Source organism: Homalodisca vitripennis, chromosome 4 (genome assembly GCF_021130785.1).
Source record: "Homalodisca vitripennis isolate AUS2020 chromosome 4, UT_GWSS_2.1, whole genome shotgun sequence".
NCBI classification, from domain to species: Eukaryota; Metazoa; Arthropoda; class Insecta; order Hemiptera; family Cicadellidae; genus Homalodisca; species Homalodisca vitripennis.
In genome coordinates, this window is record NC_060210.1 from 205,122,334 (window position 1) to 205,146,794 (window position 24,461).

Sequence of the window (24,461 nt, forward strand, 5' to 3'; positions counted from 1 at the left end):
TGTTGTCTGTAACTGTGTTCACAGATGATCCCACTCTGCCTCGGGTCTTTCGAATGTACTCTATGCTGAAGGTAACTAAACAATAGTTTGATGACTTGTGATGCCCGTAAGTGTGTCTACAAGTGATCCCATTCAGCCTCGTATCCTAGGAGTGTAGTCTATGCTGAAGGTAATTAAACTATAGTTTGATGTCTCATGTTGTCTGTAACTGTGTTCACAGGTGATCCCACTCTGCCTCGTGTCCTAGGAATGTTTTCTGTACTGAGCACAATAAAACTATAGTTTGATGTCTCATGTTGTCTGTAACTGTGTTCACAGATGATCCCACTCTGCCTCGGGTCCTAGGAATGTTTGTACTGAGCACAATAAAACTATAGTTTGATGTCTTATGTTGTCTGTAACTGTGTTCACAGATGATCCCACTCTGCCTCGTGTCCCAGGAATGTTTGTACTGAGCACAATAAAACTATAGTTTGATGTCTTATGTTGTCTGTAACTGTGTTCACAGATGATCCCACTCTGCCTCGGGTCCTTGGAATGTTTGTACTGAGCACAATAAAACTATAGTTTGATGTCTTATGTTGTCTGTGACTGTGTTCACAGATGATCCGACTCTGCCTCGGGTCCTTGGAATGTTTGTACTGAGCACATTAAAACTATAGTTTGATGTCTCATGTTTGTGACTGTGTTCACAGATGATCCCACTCTGCCTCGGGTCCTTGGAATGTTTGTACTGAGCACAATAAAACTATAGTTTGATGTCTTATGTTGTCTGTAACTGTGTTCACAGATGATCCGACTCTGCCTCGGGTCCTTGGAATGTTTGTACTGAGCACAATAAAACTATAGTTTGATGTCTCATGTTGTCTGTGACTGTGTTCACAGATGATCCGACTCTGCCTCGTGTCCTAGGAATGTTTGTACTGAGCACAATAAAACTATAGTTTGATGTCTCATGTTTGTGACTGTGTTCACAGATGATCCCACTCTGCCTCGTGTCCCAGGAATGTTTGTACTGAGCACAATAAAACTATAGTTTGATGTCTCATGTTGTCTGTGACTGTGTTCACAGATGATCCGACTCTGTCTCGTGTCCTAGGAATGTTTGTACTGAGCACAATAAAACTATAGTTTGATGTCTCATGTTGTCTGTGACTGTGTTCACAGATGATCCGACTCTGCCTCGTGTCCTAGGAATGTTTGTACTGAGCACAATAAAACTATAGTTTGATGTCTCATGTTTGTGACTGTGTTCACAGATGATCCCACTCTGCCTCGTGTCCCAGGAATGTTTGTACTGAGCACAATAAAACTATAGTTTGATGTCTCATGTTGTCTGTGACTGTGTTCACAGATGATCCGACTCTGCCTCGTGTCCTAGGAATGTTTGTACTGAGCACAATAAAACTATAGTTTGATGTCTCATGTTGTCTGTAACTGTGTTCACAGGTGATCCCACTCTGCCTCGTGTCCTAGGAATGTTTGTACTGAGCACATAAAACTATAGTTTGATGTCTTATGTTGTCTGTAACTGTGTTCACAGATGATCCCACTCTGCCTCGGGTCCTAGGAATGTTTGTACTGAGCACAATAAAACTATAGTTTGATGTCTCATGTTGTCTGTGACTGTGTTCACAGGTGATCCCACTCTGCCTCGTGCTCTAGGAATGTTTTCTGTACTGAGCACAATAAAACTATAGTTTGATGTCTTATGTTGTCTGTAACTGTGTTGACAGATGATCCCACTCTGCCTCGTGTCCTAGGAATGTTTTCTGTACTGAGCACAATAAAACTATAAGTTTGATGTCTTATGTTGTCTGTAACTGTGTTGACAGATGATCCCACTCTGCCTCGTGCTCTAGGAATGTTTTCTGTACTGAGCACAATAAAACTATAGTTTGATGTCTTATGTTGTCTGTAACTGTGTTGACAGATGATCCCACTCTGCCTCGTGTCCTAGGAATGTTTTCTGTACTGAGCACAATAAAACTATAGTTTGATGTCTTATGTTGTCTGTAACTGTGTTGACAGATGATCCCACTCTGCCTCGTGTCCTAGGAATGTTTTCTGTACTGAGCACAATAAAACTATAGTTTGATGTCTCATGTTGTCTGTAACTGTGTTGACAGGTGATCCCACTCTGCCTCGTGCTCTAGGAATGTTTTCTGTACTGAGCACAATAAAACTATAGTTTGATGTCTCATGTTGTCTGTGACTGTGTTCACAGGTGATCCCACTCTGCCTCGTGTCCTAGGAATGTTTTCTGTACTGAGCACAATAAAACTATAATGTAACTGTGACATGATCCCACTTGCTCATGTTTTCTGTACTGAGCACAATAAAACTATAGTTTGATGTCTCATGTTGTCTGTAACTGTGTTGACAGGTGATCCCACTCTGCCTCGTGCTCTAGGAATGTTTTCTGTACTGAGCACAATAAAACTATAGTTTGATGTCTCATGTTGTCTGTGACTGTGTTCACAGGTGATCCCACTCTGCCTCGTGCTCTAGGAATGTTTTCTGTACAGAGCACAATAAAACTATAGTTTGATGTCTTATGTTGTCTGTAACTGTGTTGACAGATGATCCCACTCTGCCTCGTGTCCTAGGAATGTACTCTATACTGAAAGCAATAGCACTTATCCATTGTACAGTTTTCATTCACTATAGGCCGTAAGTCAATTATGATATCTTACTTAACGATAGTTTAATATATTGTCACAAAAATATGTTTTTGTGATTTTTTATTTTATTTTATAGTAGTAATTTTTTAATTTTGGTTATTTGTTTAATCAGCTTACAAATTGACAAGTTTTCCTAATAGTAGACATTGCATTATGTTAAAGAAAGTTGCCGCTTCTAAATTTTACCATAACTCAGTAATCAAGTTAATTTTAATACAGGAGAAAGTTGGCTCGTATTGATTAGAACTTTCTTTCCTATTTTAAATTTTTTGTATTGGATTATGCAATAAATGTTATCAATATCTTAAGTGTTATCGCTTTTAAGTAAGCATCCAGAGGATTCAGTAGAAGTTTTTCGGGACAACGACGGCAAACATAGAATCAGGCACTTATCTTTATCATAGACTGCAAAAAACACTATATTCTAGACAAACCTTTCTCTGGTTTTCCATACTGACCAACAGCAGTTTGTATTATCGTATGTCAGCAATAAATTAATGCAGTTTTTGTGCGAACTACGAAATTAAAACGGAGGTAACATATGCTTTTTTAAGTTTAACTTTATCTTCTGAACATATGTTTTATGTTTTAATGAAATTAAACGTTGTTTACATGCAAAAGCTATGCAACAACATATTTGAGCTTAAAACCATGAAATTCGTTAGTAAGGGTTCGGTGACATGTTAACTTTATGCATTGTTATCGCATATATGCATAGATCGTGTTTGTTTTACAGTTAAAAGAATATAGTACATATTTCCACTCTCAGCACGTATTCATTGTAAAATAGTTCAACTCCACAAAGTAAAACGTTTTAAGAAGTTGAAGTTACAAATACTTACAAATAAGTCTACCAAATTTAAAGTTTTTTATTGAGGTTAGATGATTTGAAAAATATAATACGATTCGGCCTCGGATGGAGAAAGTTTGAAATCCTATTACTTTTTCTGTCAAACCGTCGGAATTTTAAAATTTATAAAATAATTTGTTCAGTATTTCTGAAAGAAGTATTCTGCTATGACGGGTTTGGTGTACACGATAAGTAACGTAAGCACTCTTTTCATTGCAGCATTATAAGCATGGGGATCTGCTCACTGTTGCTGACCATTATAATGTACTTGATGGAAGCCCTGTACTACCAGTCGGCTACGTTGAACTTCTACATCATCTTCCCTTGCGCTCTCAACAGTAAGTATCCTCTTCCTCTTACCTAACAATATTAAGTAGACAGACAGTAACTGAGATTCTAGATCGTCACATCGCACAGTCACGCGGGACCCAGGCATTGAAACTGTACGCGTAATTTTAGCGATGTTGTACGCATAGACATACGATCATACAGAAAACACATGTTAATAGACTCAATCAGACAGAAAATAAATCGATTTAAAACTCAAAATAAAATAAATTGTGATAGGCTTCAATGAATGACTCAGCCAAGTCCTGTGAATAGTCTACTGCACCATCGTCGAGCTTACTCTAGTCTGGTACATGATAAATATCAAGTTTATAGGCCAGTTCAATCTCGAGATAACGTGTAAACACCTAGGCAGACTGTTTCATGTATCGAATGATAGAATTAGATAAAGGTACATGACAAATATCAAGTTTATAGGCCAGTTCCATCTCGAGATAACGTGTAAACACCTAGGCAGACTGTTTCATATATCGAATCATAGAATTAGATAAAGGTACATGACAAATATCAAGTTTATAGGCCAGTTCCATCTCGAGATAACGTGTAAACACATAGGCAGACTGTTTCATGTATCGAATCATAGAATTAGATAAAGGTACATGACAAATATCAAGTTTATAGGCCAGTTCCATCTCGAGATAACGTGTAAACACCTAGGCAGACTGTTTCATGTATCGAATCATAGAATTAGATAAAGGTACATGACAAATATCAAGTTTATAGGCCAGTTCCATCTCGAGATAACGTGTAAACACCTAGGCAGACTGTTTCATGTATCGAATCATAGAATTAGATAAAGGTACATGACAAATATCAAGTTTATAGGCCAGTTCCATCTCGAGATAACGTGTAAACACCTAGGCAGACTGTTTCATGTATCGAATCATAGAATTAGATAAAGGTACATGACAAATATCAAGTTTATAGGCCAGTTCCATCTCGAGATAACGTGTAAACACCTAGGCAGACTGTTTCATGTATCGAATCATAGAATTAGATAAAGGTACATGACAAATATCAAGTTTATAGGCCAGTTCCATCTCGAGATAACGTGTAAACACCTAGGCAGACTGTTTCATGTATCGAATCATAGAATTAGATAAAGGTATACATGACAAATATCAAGTTTATAGGCCAGTTCCATCTCGAGATAACGTGTAAACACCTAGGCAGACTGTTTCATGTATCGAATCATAGAATTAGATAAAGGTACATGACAAATATCAAGTTTATAGGCCAGTTCCATCTCGAGATAACGTGTAAACACCTAGGCAGACTGTTTCATGTATCGAATCATAGAATTAGATAAAGGTACATGACAAATATCAAGTTTATAGGCCAGTTCCATCTCGAGATAACGTGTAAACACCTAGGCAGACTGTTTCATGTATCGAATCATAGAATTAGATAAAGGTACATGACAAATATCAAGTTTATAGGCCAGTTCCATCTCGAGATAACGTGTAAACACCTAGGCAGACTGTTTCATGTATCGAATCATAGAATTAGATAAAGGTACTACATGACAAATATCAAGTTTATAGGCCAGTTCCATCTCGAGATAACGTGTAAACACCTAGGCAGACTGTTTCATGTATCGAATCATAGAATTAGATAAAGGTACATGACAAATATCAAGTTTATAGGCCAGTTCCATCTCGAGATAACGTGTAAACACCTAGGCAGACTGTTTCATGTATCGAATCATAGAATTAGATAAAGGTACATGACAAATATCAAGTTTATAGGCCAGTTCCATCTCGAGATAACGTGTAAACACCTAGGCAGACTGTTTCATGTATCGAATCATAGAATTAGATAAAGGTACATGACAAATATCAAGTTTATAGGCCAGTTCCATCTCGAGATAACGTGTAAACACCTAGGCAGACTGTTTCATGTATCGAATCATAGAATTAGATAAAGGTACATGACAAATATCAAGTTTATAGGCCAGTTCCATCTCGAGATAACGTGTAAACACCTAGGCAGACTGTTTCATGTATCGAATCATAGAATTAGATAAAGGTACATGACAAATATCAAGTTTATAGGCCAGTTCCATCTCGAGATAACGTGTAAACACCTAGGCAGACTGTTTCATGTATCGAATCATAGAATTAGATAAAGGTACATGACAAATATCAAGTTTATAGGCCAGTTCCATCTCGAGATAACGTGTAAACACCTAGGCAGACTGTTTCATGTATCGAATCATAGAATTAGATAAAGGTACATGACAAATATCAAGTTTATAGGCCAGTTCCATCTCGAGATAACGTGTAAACACCTAGGCAGACTGTTTCATGTATCGAATCATAGAATTAGATAAAGGTACATGACAAATATCAAGTTTATAGGCCAGTTCCATCTCGAGATAACGTGTAAACACCTAGGCAGACTGTTTCATGTATCGAATCATAGAATTAGATAAAGGTACATGACAAATATCAAGTTTATAGGCCAGTTCCATCTCGAGATAACGTGTAAACACCTAGGCAGACTGTTTCATGTATCGAATCATAGAATTAGATAAAGGTACATGACAAATATCAAGTTTATAGGCCAGTTCCATCTCGAGATAACGTGTAAACACCTAGGCAGACTGTTTCATGTATCGAATCATAGAATTAGATAAAGGTACATGACAAATATCAAGTTTATAGGCCAGTTCCATCTCGAGATAACGTGTAAACACCTAGGCAGACTGTTTCATGTATCGAATCATAGAATTAGATAAAGGTACATGACAAATATCAAGTTTATAGGCCAGTTCCATCTCGAGATAACGTGTAAACACCTAGGCAGACTGTTTCATGTATCGAATCATAGAATTAGATAAAGGTACATGACAAATATCAAGTTTATAGGCCAGTTCCATCTCGAGATAACGTGTAAACACCTAGGCAGACTGTTTCATGTATCGAATCATAGAATTAGATAAAGGTACATGACAAATATCAAGTTTATAGGCCAGTTCCATCTCGAGATAACGTGTAAACACCTAGGCAGACTGTTTCATGTATCGAATCATAGAATTAGATAAAGGTACATGACAAATATCAAGTTTATAGGCCAGTTCCATCTCGAGATAACGTGTAAACACCTAGGCAGACTGTTTCATGTATCGAATCATAGAATTAGATAAAGGTACATGACAAATATCAAGTTTATAGGCCAGTTCCATCTCGAGATAACGTGTAAACACCTAGGCAGACTGTTTCATGTATCGAATCATAGAATTAGATAAAGGTACATGACAAATATCAAGTTTATAGGCCAGTTCCATCTCGAGATAACGTGTAAACACCTAGGCAGACTGTTTCATGTATCGAATCATAGAATTAGATAAAGGTACATGACAAATATCAAGTTTATAGGCCAGTTCCATCTCGAGATAACGTGTAAACACCTAGGCAGACTGTTTCATGTATCGAATCATAGAATTAGATAAAGGTACATGACAAATATCAAGTTTATAGGCCAGTTCCATCTCGAGATAACGTGTAAACACCTAGGCAGACTGTTTCATGTATCGAATCATAGAATTAGATAAAGGTACATGACAAATATCAAGTTTATAGGCCAGTTCCATCTCGAGATAACGTGTAAACACCTAGGCAGACTGTTTCATGTATCGAATCATAGAATTAGATAAAGGTACATGACAAATATCAAGTTTATAGGCCAGTTCCATCTCGAGATAACGTGTTAAACACCTAGGCAGACTGTTTCATGTATCGAATCATAGAATTAGATAAAGGTACATGACAAATATCAAGTTTATAGGCCAGTTCCATCTCGAGATAACGTGTAAACACCTAGGCAGACTGTTTCATGTATCGAATCATAGAATTAGATAAAGGTACATGACAAATATCAAGTTTATAGGCCAGTTCCATCTCGAGATAACGTGTAAACACCTAGGCAGACTGTTTCATGTATCGAATCATAGAATTAGATAAAGGTACATGACAAATATCAAGTTTATAGGCCAGTTCCATCTCGAGATAACGTGTAAACACCTAGGCAGACTGTTTCATGTATCGAATCATAGAATTAGATAAAGGTACATGACAAATATCAAGTTTATACGCCAGTTCCATCTCGAGATAACGTGTAAACACCTAGGCAGACTGTTTCATGTATCGAATCATAGAATTAGATAAAGGTACATGACAAATATCATGTTTATAGGCCAGTTCCATCTCGAGATAACGTGTAAACACCTAGGCAGACTGTTTCATGTATCGAATCATAGAATTAGATAAAGGTACATGACAAATATCAAGTTTATAGGCCAGTTCCATCTCGCGATAACGTGTAAACACCTAGGCAGACTGTTTCATGTATCGAATCATAGAATTAGATAAAGGTACATGACAAATATCAAGTTTATAGGCCAGTTCCATCTCGAGATAACGTGTAAACACCTAGGCAGACTGTTTCATGTATCGAATCATAGAATTAGATAAAGGTACTACATGACAAATATCAAGTTTATAGGCCAGTTCCATCTCGAGATAACGTGTAAACACCTAGGCAGACTGTTTCATGTGTGGTGACTGCCCACCACATTTATCAGACCGCCGAATCAACGACTAGAACCGGTCTGACTGATAAGCCGCGTGCGGATGGAGGACCGGTGGTCTGATAACGGGGAGTCGAGATTGAGTCAGGGACCAGTGAGGACGTCTGATCGGCGAGTGGCGGTGACGGAAATATTTACCTGTCGCAAGTCTTATTTTTATTATTTATTTTTAGAATTGTATTACACTATGGATTGATTTAATAATCAGGGGGGGGGGTAGGTGCCGGAAAATTATAGGGTGGTAACAAATTGTAAATTGTTTGTATGTCGGGGCGGGTTTGGTCGTGATTGTAGGTCGGCGTGGTATTGGTGTCGGTATGTGTAAATTGGTGTCGGTATGTGTAAATGGTGTCGGTAAGTGTAAATTATCTTTGGCGTTATTAAATTGTTTTACCATTCACTTTTTACTGTTTGGTGCTTAAATTATAACTTAAAATTCTCATCAAAGCTGGCAGGAGAATATAGTGTAATCTGGATTATGGTCGCACCACGGTCTTCATCGTGCAGGCGGGTACAAGCCTAGTCCTGCACGGTGACACGTTGCTTCCAAGAAAATCCATCCCAAATCGTCACAATTGGTAGCAGAGCGAAAACTATAAATTTTATTGAATCAAATTATTTTACATCTGTTTTCAAAATCCTTGGTTAACTAAATTCTTAATACTTCATTTCCAAATCTTAAATAATTTTTTTTTAATAGAACCTAAAACAAATCATTCGACATTATATAACTTTTCTAAATTGAATATGTTCTACACTTATTACTAAACAAGGTGTACACTTTACTAAACAAGGTAATATCAATCTATTTATTTTAAAGAATATTTTATTATCAACAGATTATTATTATCGCGAAGCATTAATTAGTTTGCCATTTTAAATTGCCGTGTTGTTAGTGTTTAACAATTATCTCCTGCCAGCAATTAAATTATTTAGCCATACTTACGATCTTTATGTATTTCATTACCTTGATTATAATACAATGATCGATATAATTAGTTTCCAACACTGCCGACACCACGCCGACAATGGAGAATTGGCTTACATTTCAAAATTATTTTTGTTGAAATTAATATTAGAAAAACCTTTCATTTTGCATTACAAACATATTAATTATGAATGATTTATTTTGGAAAGTTTTCGGCCATACTTTAATAGACATATATACGAGTATATAACTAATAAAAATGGGGAATTGGAATTATAACAAAAGTAATTACATTTCAAAATTTATTTTGTTTACATTGGTACTAATAAACTTTTATTTTACAAACATATGAAATATTAAATATCATCACTTAATTTTCGTTTATATTTGGTAATACTTCTAATAGTCAGATATGTAATTAATGTAAAACAATTGTTCAAATGGCATATTTTCAAATTAAATCAAAATTTCAATTCCAACAGCTATGCTTGAATAAGTACATATACAGACAGTACTGCTAGTCTATAACAATACAGAGTTGCGATTGTTGTGAAAGTTTGCATAGAGCTATATAAACGAATACAACTGAATTGAGCTAAATTTATTTCAAGTATCCAAAAAAAACCTATAAAAATCCAAAAAAAAATGCAAAAATTACATAAAATTGTACAAAAAAAAAAAAATAAGTAAATGTCAGGATACTTTCAAACCAGTAAATGCTCACTTTCACAAATTTTATTTCTTTCCCATATCCACTACACGGTGTGTTTTATTCAAGCAAGCTTTGGAAAACACTAAATTTTATATAATTTAATCTTATTACAACAGTAATCATCATCTTATTATAATAGATATTGGATACTAGATGGCTGGTTTTCTAGTTTTACTAATTAATTAGTGATACATTTATTACTATTTATTAATTTATACATTGATGATACGTTTATTACATTAGCAGTCAATAAGGTCTCTTTAATTCAAACCATACTAGATTATTTTAGAGTTTCCGTGTTTACAAAATCGATCTTTAATGATTATAACAGTAAATTACCATTTACAGGAGTAATTTCACAAATAAATTGGGAGGTATGTTTTAACGGCAATATCAAGCCACAATATTGTATTTTCATACTATTCTGTTGATTGAAAACATTCAAAAATTATAGCTCTCATTGAAGGTATATTTAATCGTATCTATTAGGCCAATAAAACTTTATTTTAGATTAATATTGATCAAAATTATAACTTTTATTCATTCGATATAATTTAAAAGCACTAGCAAAATCAGTTCATATTATATTTTGGTTCCAGGATGGGGTGTAGTCAGTTAAAGTTGTAGGTAAAGTTATATTATACTGGTAAATACCATATATTTTTGTCCGTTATCCCTATGTTTCATAAATGTCTGCAATTCAGTATGTTATTTTCAGAGCTACAACATGCTACAATATTAGTAAGTACAAGTTATATATTACTTCTCTCTATAATAGCAATAAAGCTTACATTAGTTATATATCCCCTTAACCAAGATTTAAAAGGTAAGTTATTAACTGATGGTGCGGTAGTATGTTGCTGGAAATAAATCTAATCTTATCGCCTTATTATCAGTACCGGAAGTAGGCCCTATTGTTTGCCTTCTGCTGGGATTTTACAACATGCTTTGAGTTTACTTAATTTATTTAGTACAACTCCATTTCAAACTTTGGTCTTTCATATTATCGTGAGAAAATCTCGGACAGGAAACACTTGAGAAAGTGCAAGTTGTGTTTGAGAGTTATTTAAAGTATTGGAATCAATTGAATTATTGAATTTAAATTGTAACGTGTTAATTAGTACGTATACTTAAATAATTATTGTTCTTATTTATTGTAATCTGTAGATATTGAAACTTTGGATATTTTTTCACTGGGTTAAAAAAGTAATTAATTTATAGAATAAGTCGAGTAAAGTTATGATACAACAATTAATGAAAATTTTAAACATTATAGATTTTCCTGTTTATTTGCGTGTTTGAAATATCTCTTATATATATATATGCATACTATTGGTAATGAATGGTTTGATTTAAACAATGGCTTATTCGCACCCGTTATAGAGATTTGTCTTTAACTAAGATTAATATATATTTTAGACTCGGTTATAAACTCATGCAATTTAATATATTTCTTGCCTCCTATTTTTAGAAAGCCCTACGCCTCGCTCTTACAGAAATTAAATGAATAATTCTCACGTGATTCAATTAATGGGTGACTCACTAAGCCCGACGTTATTTTTTCTATTTAAGTAAGTTCAAAAGTTCACAATTAAAAGGTTGAGACAAATTTTAGTTTTTTCAGGACTTAAAGTATGTGATTTAAAAGATAAAATCAAATCACAGCGACCTTTTTTTAAATTCTGATTACCCTCTATTCCTGCTGATCGGCACAAATGATATTCTGAACGCCACGCCTGTAGACATTTTAAAGCAACAATTTGTAGCTCTATTGAAATGCATTCGACGGCTATGTCCAAATTTACACATTCTAATCTCTCAGCTTCCGGTTTATCCTCGTATTCAACGGTGCAATCCACACAGTTAATAATTTAAATGCCTTCAACCAGTTTTTATCTTCATTGAAGTCGGTAAACAACATTATTGTTCCTACTTCTACTGTCATTTATAATCGAAAGTTATTCCATAAATTTTACCCACATTCGGACAGACTAGACAGCGTACATTTAACAATGAAGGGTTTCTACTTTTAACAATGTTATTGAAAGATATATTAAAAAAAAAAAACTCTTGAAACCAGTTATTAAAACCAGCTAAAATAGAATATAGACTTGTTATTTTTAAAAACTGAATTAAATGCTTCATAGGTTTAATATACAGGACTGTTGTTATGTTTTCTGTAAAAAAATACTTTAATGCCAGTAAGTAATAAAAGGGTATCCATAAGATAAAATATGATGCATATATAAGCCTTAAGTAATAATATTACTAAATATAATAATTTTTTATCTATCCAATTGAATATTACACTTAAAATAATTGGCCACTATAATAAAATTGAACTATCAAATGAAGCACTCAATTATTGCAGTAATTAATTAATAACAAATATATAGTAAAAGTGAAACATACAACAATATTAATTGGTAAACCTCCTTATAGTTACAATGTACTGAATACCCCTCCATCTTTTACATAATAAATAGTATTGTGATATTAGTATTGATATAATTTAGTAATTGATATAATTTATTTATATTGAGTCAAGCATAAATAAGATGTTAGAGTGCGAAGATATCCTCAAAGAAGACGTTAGTGTCACTGATCCACCGTATGAATGGGAAAAACGCCCTAAGGGACTGGCTTGGGTAAATCTACTAAATGCATCTCAGGCCAAAGAACAGTGCTTATGTTGGGGAATAACTCCAGCACCTAAATTAGAGAACAATCGTGTTCTACTAAAAGAGCGTATCAGTGGAGCCAACTGTCAAGCAACTGTTCTTAATCCAACAGAGTCGCCTACTAGCCATGCAACCACAGACATTCAGAGTCCCGTAACCGATTGGATGCAAATAGTCCACACAACGGCAAACCGCTGTGGGAAACCAAATTGCGTCAGCCTTGTCGCAGATGCAGGGGACTTCACCGTCCACCCTCGACATCACGCGCAATGTTTGCCCTCCTGTGTTAACTGATTTAATTACAGCTTTACCATCGCTTGATGGAATAGTTATTAGAAAACTACTCGATTTTGTTATAAAATTTAGGGAAATTTTGATGCTAAATTTAGCTAATCCAGACAGCGTCATATTAGCAATTTTACCTAAAACTACAGGTCAATAAGAAATATCTGGCTACAAGCTATTTCATCAAAACAGAATCCGGAAAGTCTAATTACCACCGTACTCGATACTTTTCTGCCTACTAGAGCTCGTCAACAGGCCACGGTCGAACTTATATATAGAACCCAGAAACCAAATGAAACACTGGTTAGTTTTATCAATGATATCAGACCGTTAGCAGAATTGCTTATACCGGCTATTTCACCCCAGGAGATGCTTGAAATTGTCATTACAGGAATTAACCCTCAAACCAGAGCTCGATTAGCGGGTTTTCCGGCTCCAGCCACCATTTCTGAATTGTTGAGCTTAGCCCCCCGATTACAAGTAATTCAAAATACGGAAAAACCCGGTTCACACAGGATTTAAATTCACCGGGAGTATTATCAACAAACTGGACCACAGGTCCATGGTGGACGTCAACTAAACCAATCTTATAGACAAATAGGGAGAGGCAATGTAACTTATAATCGATATCCTATACAAGAATCAGCAAAATAGTTTTCATAACCGCCGCAGTCAATCGGGACAATTTACTCAACATAGACCTCCTTTTCAGATATGAATACAAACAATAGGAATCAAACTACATCATCAATTCTCCAGAAATCAATCTCAACGTGGGTTTTTAAACTACAAAAGAGGGTTCTAATGGGCGGAGACTCCCCTCTTCTAACTTTAACCGCCCGTTTTGATAAAATCAAGCCAGCAGTGAAGACACCTTTCACCAAGTCGGCTCAAGCTCCTTCTTTCCCGGGAGTTCAGTTTTGTACAGTTCCTTTGACTTTTCGCAAGTTAATCATTAATTCTTTGGTAGATTCGGGTTCTTCATTCTCCATTATATCGAATGCCTGTTTTCAGAATGTAAAGAATATACCAAGGGTGATAAAATCTGTTTCAACCATACATGAGTCAGCCATTTTCAGCCTCGGACAAATATAATATTTAATTTAAAGGTTATATTACACTTCAAAATTTCAAACTTGTCTTGGGATTTTCCTTTTCTTGTCGCCTCAGAATTACCAATGCCAATTATTCTGGGCTGTGACTTTCTAACTAAAACTAGGGTGATCATTAATATGGCAAATAAAACATTAACTTTTCCATATGGCACTCCTTCGGTCATGTATCTCGCTCAATCAGCTGAATTACCAAGTACAACAATATGTCCAATTAAGTTAGGGGAAAACCTCTCATCTGATCAAGCGGACCAACTGTTAAGACTAGTAAATGAATTTCCAGAAACAATTACTACTAAATTAGGCCGTACAAATTTGGTCGAATATCAAATCAAATTAAATTCTGATACAATCGTTAGAAATAGGCCCTATCAGTTTGCTCCACCTAAAATGGAGGCAATCAAGGAACATGTGGATCATTTATTGGCCAACGGAGTGATTAGACCATCAATGTCTCCCTATGCGTCGCCAGCATTTTTTAGTACCAAAGAAAGGCGGAAAAACGCGCATGGTAATTAACTATAGACAGCTTAACTCATTAATAGATCTTGAGGCAACTCCCATGCCAACTATAGAATCTGCTTTCCAGCACTTAGGGCAAGCTACTTTCTTTAGTTTGGTGGATTTAAAATCAGGCATATTTACAGGTCCCTTTACAAGAGAACTCAAAGAAATATACAGCTTTTGTTCTACCTTTCGGGCAATTTGAGTACAATTTTCTGCCTTTCGGTCTTGCAACCGGCTCTCAAGTCCTAACACGTTTAATATTGATCAAATTTTTGGAGATATAAAATACAAATATGTGTTTCAATTTTTTCGATGATTTGTGCATATACACAAACGGTACTTTTGATCAGCACTTGTGCCATCTCCGAGAAGTCATAAATCGGCTAAAGCAGGCAGGATTAACCATCAATCCAGATAAAAATGACCCTGGCAGCAAATCACATCCCAATTTTTTAGGTCCACACATTTGCCAATCATACCGTGACGATTCACACGGATAGGTGCAAGCCAATAGTTGAAGTTCCCCGCTCCAAAAAACTTGAAACAGCTAAATAGATTCTTGGGTATGACAGCCTTTTATTCTAAATTCATTAAATCATTTGCAAAAATAGCGCAACCACTTAATAGTCTAAAGAAGAAAGGCGTAAAATTTACCTGGGGGCTTGAACAACAATCCGCATTCGAAACTTTTAAAAAACAGCCTTGACATCAAATGCAGTTTTGAAAATGCCGGATTTTAATCGATCTTTTGTTTTACAAACCGATGCATCAACCTCCGCCTTAGGTGCTTCACTCAGCCAAGAATATAATGGCAACTTGATGCCAGTGGCATTTGCTTCGCGACCACTAAACAAGCATGAGCAAAATTATGACACTCTTCAACTTGAATGCCTGGCTGTTGTCTTTGCCTTTTCCAAATTCCAACAGTATCTTGAACATAGGGAATTCCTTTTGCAGACGGATTGCTCGGCATTATCCTGGCTTTTAAACCACCCACGTCAAGTTGGAAAAATTTCTCGCTGGATTACATTTTATAAATTCGTTTAAATTTCAAGTACAACATATCAAAGGATCGGATAATATAGTTGCTGATTGTTTATCGCGCCTATTCGAAAAACAGTGAACCAACTGAAGTGCACGCAAATAATTCATCGGAAAAAGCCATTCCACCTTACCACAAGTGGCACTCTTGGCAGGATTCCCAGAAATGTTTAAAGATATTGGTACTCATCAACGTGAAGACCCTGATCTCTTAAAGATTATAAAGTCGAGTAATAGGCCCACTAACTATCAACTTAGTCAGGGAGTGTTGATGTACAAAATATCGGACAGACATACACCTAGAGTGGTATTACCTTACAAACTCATCGATATGGTTATTAAATATTATCACGAGTCCCCAACTGCAGCTCACTTGGGCATTAAAAAGACACAAAAGCGTATTCTTAAAATATTTTGGGCCCAAAAACTTGATACAATAAATAGCAGACCGAGTAAGATCATGTCAAATTTGTCAACGTTCCAAGCAGGCTCAAAAACTCTAAGAGTGGGGTAAACTTGCATCGGAAGTAGTTACACAAAGACCTTTTGAAAAGATATTCATAGATCACATTGGTAAACTTCCTAGATCAAACAAAGGCAACCAATATCTGTTGACGGTAGTTGATGCGTTCTCCAAGTTTGTTATTCTGTTACCAGCTAGAAATGCTACAGCAAAAACTACAGTGGATATTTTGTCTAAAAAACGTTTTTTCTCTTTTTGGGTTCCCAAAATTTTTAGTTTCAGATAACGTATCCCAGTTTAAATCTAGACATATGGCAGACATGTGTATGACTTACGGTATTCAACATATTTACACTTCTGCTTACTACCCGAATCCTAGTTCATGCTGAGCGGGTTAATAAAAATCTTAAGGTGGCACTACGAATTTTTCACGGACATAACCACAAGACTTGGGATGAGAACAATTCACTGGCTGCAGGTAGCTTTTAACTCAGCATCACATGAAAGCACTAAAGCAACTCCAGCTAGCGTATTTCTAGGCCGGGAAATACAGCATCCACTCGAATTGGCATGGAATCTCGACTCATTACTGGCGCAAGAACCGCTACAAACAATGCAACAGCGTTGGGACAATGCACTCTCAAACTTAAAAAAAGCTAGGTCAATTAGGGAACGCTTATACAACGCTGGTAGGACAACTACCCCACATCTCACAGGGTGACTGGGTTATGTTTCGAAATAATCCAATTAGTAAAGCTGCTGAGAACATCAACAGTAAAACTGCTCCCCCTGTGGTCCAAACCTTGTGTGGTGGAATGCTTTACATCACCTGTCACAGCTAGACTCGTTCAATCCTACAAATGGGAAGTTTATAAGAAAGGCTCATATATCTCAATTAAAGAAGTTTTTTCATGCCTAAATATTAAGTCCGTGGTAAGCGACCATATTCCTACACAATTCTCCCTAGGTGATATTAGTTCAATGTTTCTTTTCCTCTTCTTTCACACTCTAACATTCTTCTTACACATTATTACACTTTTGGGTCCTCTGTTAGCGGCTGCTTGCACGGCTGCTGAGTCTGAGGGAGTTTTTCTATGAGGGGCTTCCCTGCAGTGGTCTGTGGTTGATCGTTGGTGGAGTATCTAAATATACACTTTGAACACACTATGGAGATGAAGTCTGAGTTTCCTCGGTTGGTGGGTTCTTTGTATATTGTAATTTTTTTTCATAAATTCTTTCTATATTGCAATTTTACGTAGCTTTTGGGTAAAATAATCTGTGGTAAAGATGCATTTTTTTTTTATTATATTTTTTTAGTGCGCATCCTTTTACCGGGATTGCTTATCAACCAGGAAATGCATAGATTCTTTTGAACATGTTGATCACATGGTCAAATTAATTTTTTCTTCTCCATAGATATACACAATCAGACAAGAAGAAAATCTACACATCTCTATTCTATCCTTTACTTTTACTAACAACTAACGTCTTACCAAATTGTAGGGAAATCTGTAGGAGTCCATATTGTACAAAAAACTAAAAATAATTTTGTGCTATTTTGTGTAATTTATGTTGTAATATATGTTGTGTTTAGGATTTGATTTAGTTACGTTGAACAGATAGGTTTATCCTGTCTTAAACTATTCAGACGAGTTGCGAATATAAACATGATAAATGCATTAATCGTATGAAATACAATGATCGTTATTACTCGTAGCATCGTATGCTGCTCGTATGTGTGTTGTGTGTGAATTTTGCAAATTTAATGTGATCAAACGAACATTAAGTTGCAATATCTATGTTTTTCTAAATAATTAAATGTTATTTATTGCTAGATATATATACACCGTCTACATTCTACGTGAATTTTGTGCAAGCGAATATAATGTGTTAGGTGTTGATTGTAAATGGGAATATTTAAAAATACCTTTCCTTGTCATTTCACTATTATACCTTAATGTAATGTTTTTCCTTGTTAGGGGATACCTTTGTTATTTGTGTGCTTATTTATATATTCGTGTATCCGACCTTTAATCGTAAAGTGGATCTATTTTTTTTTATATAACGGAACTATTTTTGGATATCGCATAAGCAAATTATGATCCAGCCGGACGACCATCCCCAAACTTTTTCGCCGTATATTACGCACCTTAGCTTAGCGGGAACATGGGCAATGTCACACACTAATTTAAAATATACTACCTCATTACAAAAATATACTACAATACTTCGCCACACGACACGTGAAAATCCTATCATATTCCAATTAATTCCTAATTTTAAGAATATATGAATATTTGTAAATACGCGCATGTGTATTCCGAGCACTTTCCATATAAATTAATCCTTACCCAAACTCTCCACCCTGACAATGGCCATTGGATAACTGAAAGTTATACATACCATGTGAAGAAACAGTGTTGTCACCGCAATTGCAAATGAAGTCATCGCATCAAGAACGGCAACATCTAAAGAAGAGACGTACCCACAGTTGTAACCACAAAAACACATTATCCTCAAAAACTCTCGTCTCTGCAAGAAGACACTATCTTCACTAGAAGTATCGCTAAAACCTACAGGACTGTATACGCACATCGACTGCAAGCAGAACAAAGACAACCTATAAGGTCGCCAAAAAACCAGGCGCGTAAACCACTCTCTCCGCACGGAATCCACATGTAATTTTATTTTCAGGATGACCAGAATTTAATCCTAATCCCTCACATACACTACACATCACATAACAACTTTCTGATTGTATCGAACTCTTTCCTGTTCGGGGGGTGGGTGTGTGACATTTTCCCGTTGTGTTTTAGAATATTTACAAAATATTAACGGTAGGTGCGATCGCCTATTCGGTCATTACTTGAAGGGTGACTAGTACAAGGAGTAGACCAACAGTTGGATTTTGTTCCATCATTATTATCAATATGTAATTGGTCCTCCTGTCGTCACCCCGCTCTTCGATTGGTGGAGAGCACCCAAAATTTTTGGATATTCCAAATTGAAATTTTTATTAGCTATATGTTTCTTCCTTCCCACTTCCTCTCCCTTTTTTTCCTTTAGGGGGGGAGATTGTGGTGACTGCCCCACCACATTTATCAGACCGCCGAATCAAACGACTAGAACCGGTCTGACTGATAAGCCGCGTGCGGATGGAGACCGGTGGTCTGATAACGGGGAGTCGAGATTGAGTCAGGGACCCAGTGAGGACGTCTGATCGGCGAGTGGCGGTGACGGAAATATTACCTGTCGCAAGTCTTATTTTTATTATTTATTTTTAGAATTGTATTACACTATGGATTGATTTAATAATCAGGGGGGGGGGGTAGGTGCCGGAAAAATTATAGGGTGGTAACAAATTGTAAATTGTTTGTATGTCGGGGCGGGTTTGGTCGTGATTGTAGGTCGGCGTGGTATTGGTGTCGGTATGTGTAAATTGGTGTCGGTATGTGTAAATTGGTGTCGGTATGTGTAAATTGGTGTCGGTAAGTGTAAATTATCTTTGGCGTTATTAAATTGTTTTACCATTCACTTTTACTGTTTGGTGCTTAAATTATAACTTAAAATTCTCATCAAAGCTGGCAGGAGAATATAGTGTAATCTGGATTATGGTCGCACCACACGGTCTTCATCGTGCAGGGCGGGTACAAGCCTAGTCCTGCACGGTGACACGTTGCTTCCAAGAAATCCATCCCAAATCGTCACACATGTATCGAATCATAGAATTAGATAAAGGTACATGACAAATATCAAGTTTATAGGCCAGTTCAATCTCGAGATAACGTGTAAACACCTAGGCAGACTGTTTCATGTATCGAATCATAGAATTAGATAAAGGTAGGCCTACATGACAAATATCAAGTTTATAGGCCAGTTCCATCTCGAGATAACGTGTAAACACCTAGGCAGACTGTTTCATGTATCGAATCATAGAATTAGATAAAGCTAAGCCAATAACGTATTCCTACAAATGCCACTTTCACCTATCAGAATGTTAATGGTTTTAGAACTACCATATCTTTGTAAAAATAAAGCGGGTTTCTTTGTTTAAATGTTCAGCAAGCAATCTAAATATTAGAGAATGGGTTCCGTTCCTTTTTTTCAAACAATTTCGATTCACGTAAACTTGAAGATTAGCAGAAGTTCTAGTTAGTAAAGTTTAAAATAATGAAATTAAATCCGTTTTGTATGGTAGTAGCATTAAAAAAGTATTTTTTTAAATTTAATGTTTATTAGACTTCTAAAGTAATTTAGATTAGTTAATTGTGCATTGTTAAATAAGTCCTAAAGTCTAAATAATTACACTGTGTGTACTCAGATATCAACGCTGTTTAGTGTCAGGGCTTTAGTAGTAAGTAAGATATACTGTAGTACCACCGACGCCCTTTGCAATGCACCAAACCATACAATACGTTATAGTAATCTTGCCCAATACAATGCCAAAGTCATTATATTGTTACTGCTTATTTTCCAATTATCGGTTCACTCTAGGTCTCTTTTACAATTAGGCCTATCTAAGAAAATTACCTACAATTAAATGACTGAATTTGATTGGATATCTCCAATTTTTACAGCTTATCGTAGATTGACATCGATAATTTTAAAAAATGGGAGTATTGTAAGCTCGAATACTTTGCCGATGTGAGCAAGTACTCGAACACTGTTACTGGCGACTACAGATCTGACATGTTCTCCCCCCTCCCTCGGCCATCACACTGAGCACGTGATTGTATGAAATTATAACTATGAGACGTAATATTATAATTCCGAATGGTTACCCTCGAAATTTAAATGAACATAGTTCAATAATTAACGAAAAACAAATTTACATGAAGGGAGGGAAATGCTGCACCATGTTTTCGCAGTGATATGGTTTGGTACTCGTTACTACCAACAACGCCAGATAAGCTATACTGATACAGTACTGATGGTCAGGCACTTCAGTCAAGCGCCGTACTCGTAACACATAGTGCGTCAGCTGATAACGCGGGTGATGGTGTCACAACAACGCCAGATAAGCTATACTGATACAGTACTGATAGTCAGGCACTTCAGTCAAGCGCCGTACTCGTAACACATAGTGCGTCAGCTGATAACGCGGGTGATGGTGTCACAACAACGCCAGATAAGCTATACTGATACAGTACTGATGGTCAGGCACTTCAGTCAAGCGCCGTACTCGTAACACATAGTGCGTCAGCTGATAACGCGGGTGATGGTGTCACAACAACATCGTACTTAATATCGATCATATCATCTACAGTATATTCACTTAAGATTACTTATAGCTTATTATTTGAGTACATGTAGGGTTTCATAAAAACATTGTACTTAATATCGATCCTATCATCGATATTTACTTAATTAATGGAATTGGAAGAAAATAAGAAACATAGAATTTTGAATTTGAGGAAAATAAAAGATAAATTCGGGTTTACATTAATTTCAGAGTTGGAAGATTGTAAAGTACACTTGCAGAACAGATTTTTTAATGTTTTTGGATGAAAAACATTAAAGAATTTAATAAAAATGATAAATTACTCTAGATTGTTACTGGAAAACAGACAATAAAAGACAAAGAATGTGTTACTATCTATTTTGTGGAATATAGATTTTTCATTAAAACACCTTAAGAAATTAGAAGCCTACAATGAACAGTAAAACAGATGTAGATTCGGTTATTTTTCATTCGTGATTTCCTGTTTGATTTTACAGATTCGTTTATGGTTCAATGGACAGTATTTTATATTGAATTTCTGACTGTCGCAAAAGTGGTTTAGGTCCGCCACATATATACACTTTTGAGTACATATACGATTTCATGACAACTTTGTACTTAATATTGATCCTATCATCTATATTTACTTAAGATTACTAATAGCCTATTATTTGAGTACATATACAATTCATAGCATCATCCTACTTAATATAGGTCCTACCATTTCCATTTAATTAAGATTTATTAGTCTGTGTATATAAAGTGTATATGGCGTATAATGTATATGGCGGTTCTAGCTCACTTTTGGAGTCACTAGTAAATTGATGTAAAATATTGGTCATTGAACCATAAATAATACAATAGAAAATATCTTGTCCAAACCTGCGCGTTTCTTAAAAGCTTTATAAAAATCTTTCAAACCCCTTTGAAAGATCTGCTCGGAAATTATAAAATTTTCCTTTAACCATTGAAAAACCTTTATATTTCACAAAATTAATTGATTTTTTTATTAAATGATTATTGTAACACATTCTTGATTTTTTTTATTGCCTTTCTTCCAGTCATTATTAGGTCAGGTGTAAATCTCTTTTCATCCACAATATTCAAAAATCTGTTCAGCATTTATACTTTACAGCCTTCTAACTCCACAATTACTGTAAACACGAATTTGTCTTTGATTCAAAGATACAAATTGTCTCCAAATTCACAATTTCGTGTTTCTCTGTTTCTTTTAAAACATCTAATTTCTTGTTTTCTTTGTAGTACAAATCAAAACATATCCTCTTTCACTATATTTAGGAAGCAATTTTCTTGTCCATACTATTTTATCAATAACTTTTGTGCTCAATTTTGCTTAATTATTTATGGTTCTTAGAACAGCAATTAATTAAAAAAGTATAAATTACCTCCTACAACCTGATATAGTGATACAAGCGTTATTTACCCTATATCCATACTATTTTTTCAATACTTGTCTTTAAAAAAAAAAAAAATAATAATAAATTTCCAAGAAACATTTTGAAGGACACTATAAATACAAATTCATCTAAAAAACAAAGATACTTATGAAAAGGAGCGATATTCTTTACGAACCTGAGCTCAAGGACACCAAATGGCTGAAAATGCGTATAATATAGAAAATGACAGGAATTAAAGAAAATATTTATAGAAAATAAAAAATATTTCAATCTATTTAATAATTCATTAAACAATTTGAATTGTTTTAACATTTAAGGAATCGCTGATTAATTATCTATAAAAACTTCTGAAATGAAATGAAAAATGAAACTCCTAATGAAATTTCCTCTAAATGTTTAATGTTTTCACAGAATTATTCTAACTCTCCGAATGTTAATAGTTTGATTTAAAATATTTTTAACGTTTGATTTCACATAATTAAAAGTTTTTCATCTAATCCAGACCGTCTAAAATCTAACTCTTTATCTAAACAATTTAAAATGTTTCTAAAATTAGGAATTATGTCTTTTTTTAACAATGTGAGCTGCTTTTCTAACATATGGAACAAAATTTTTCACAACTGGAACATATTCTCTAATTCTTTGTTTGAAGGTTATTTTTGACGATGGAAGGATTGTGAAGGAAACATGATTTTCCGGACATTTGCCATCGTTCAGTGAAGAAGAGATCAGATTGCAGATCTCGAAACGTAGTGTTACTGATTTATTGTTTCACTGAACGATGGCAAATGTCCGGAAAAATCCTGTTTCCTTCATCTTCTCTAAAATGTAACAAATATTTTAATAGTTCACTATTTCTAAGTTCTTTCAACTGATTATAAGAAAGTTGTATTCTGATTCGTTTATTATTTTTCTTGAGTTTTTTGGGTTTACTATATTGCCTATTGGTTAAAATTATCTCATTGTTTCCGTTTTGTAATTGATCTATTTTAAATCGAATACTAACAGTATTTTCTTCTTAGAAACGGATTTTATTTTTTCTTTCTGATTTTGCTGAAATTAACTTTTGTCTCCATTTATATAGCTAAAGTTTCAAGTTCTCTTCAATTCCCATTCCTAATTTTCTGTTTAGAAACATTGCTCCAGCTGTCGAAAGGGCAACAAATCTTTTACCTAAACTAACATCTTTTGATAAAACATCTATCCATTGCTTTTTCTTGCAGTGTTATCTTCGATATGCCTAGAATTTGTATCTTTCCATTGCAGCTTTATCTACAGTAACTTATTTATACCATACTATATTTATATACCATGTATAGAGGATAAAACTTCGACATCAATAATAATTTATACAGTGTTCTCTTTTAGAGTTTCGCCTATTTGTTCGATCATTTCAGATCTAGTTTTATCGTTAGTTTTAACAGATAATTTTTCAGCAGTTGATTGATTTTTTCATCATTAAATAGTTCAAGATTTTTCTTTTCATCCTTAAACTGTTTCTTTAATTCTCAAAAATTTTCTATACAGTGCATATTTTCGTGCTCGTTAATTTGATTTTCTTTTGCCCATTGTCTTAAATTATTTAAATCATTGTCGTAAATTTCTTTGTTTTTCAGATAA

At 35.1% G+C, this 24,461-nt stretch overlaps 1 protein-coding gene across 1 annotated transcript in view; it reads left to right on the plus strand.

Moving 5' to 3' along the window:
- LOC124360937 overlaps nucleotides 1–24,461 on the plus strand; it is a 61,698-nt gene that overhangs the window by 24,168 nt on the left and 13,069 nt on the right. Inside the window, exons 2-3 of the mRNA XM_046814954.1 lie at nucleotides 2,583–2,673; nucleotides 3,754–3,872. Of these exons, the coding sequence (XP_046670910.1) occupies nucleotides 2,583–2,673; nucleotides 3,754–3,872 (210 nt within the window). The remainder of the gene's footprint in view (nucleotides 1–2,582; nucleotides 2,674–3,753; nucleotides 3,873–24,461) is intronic.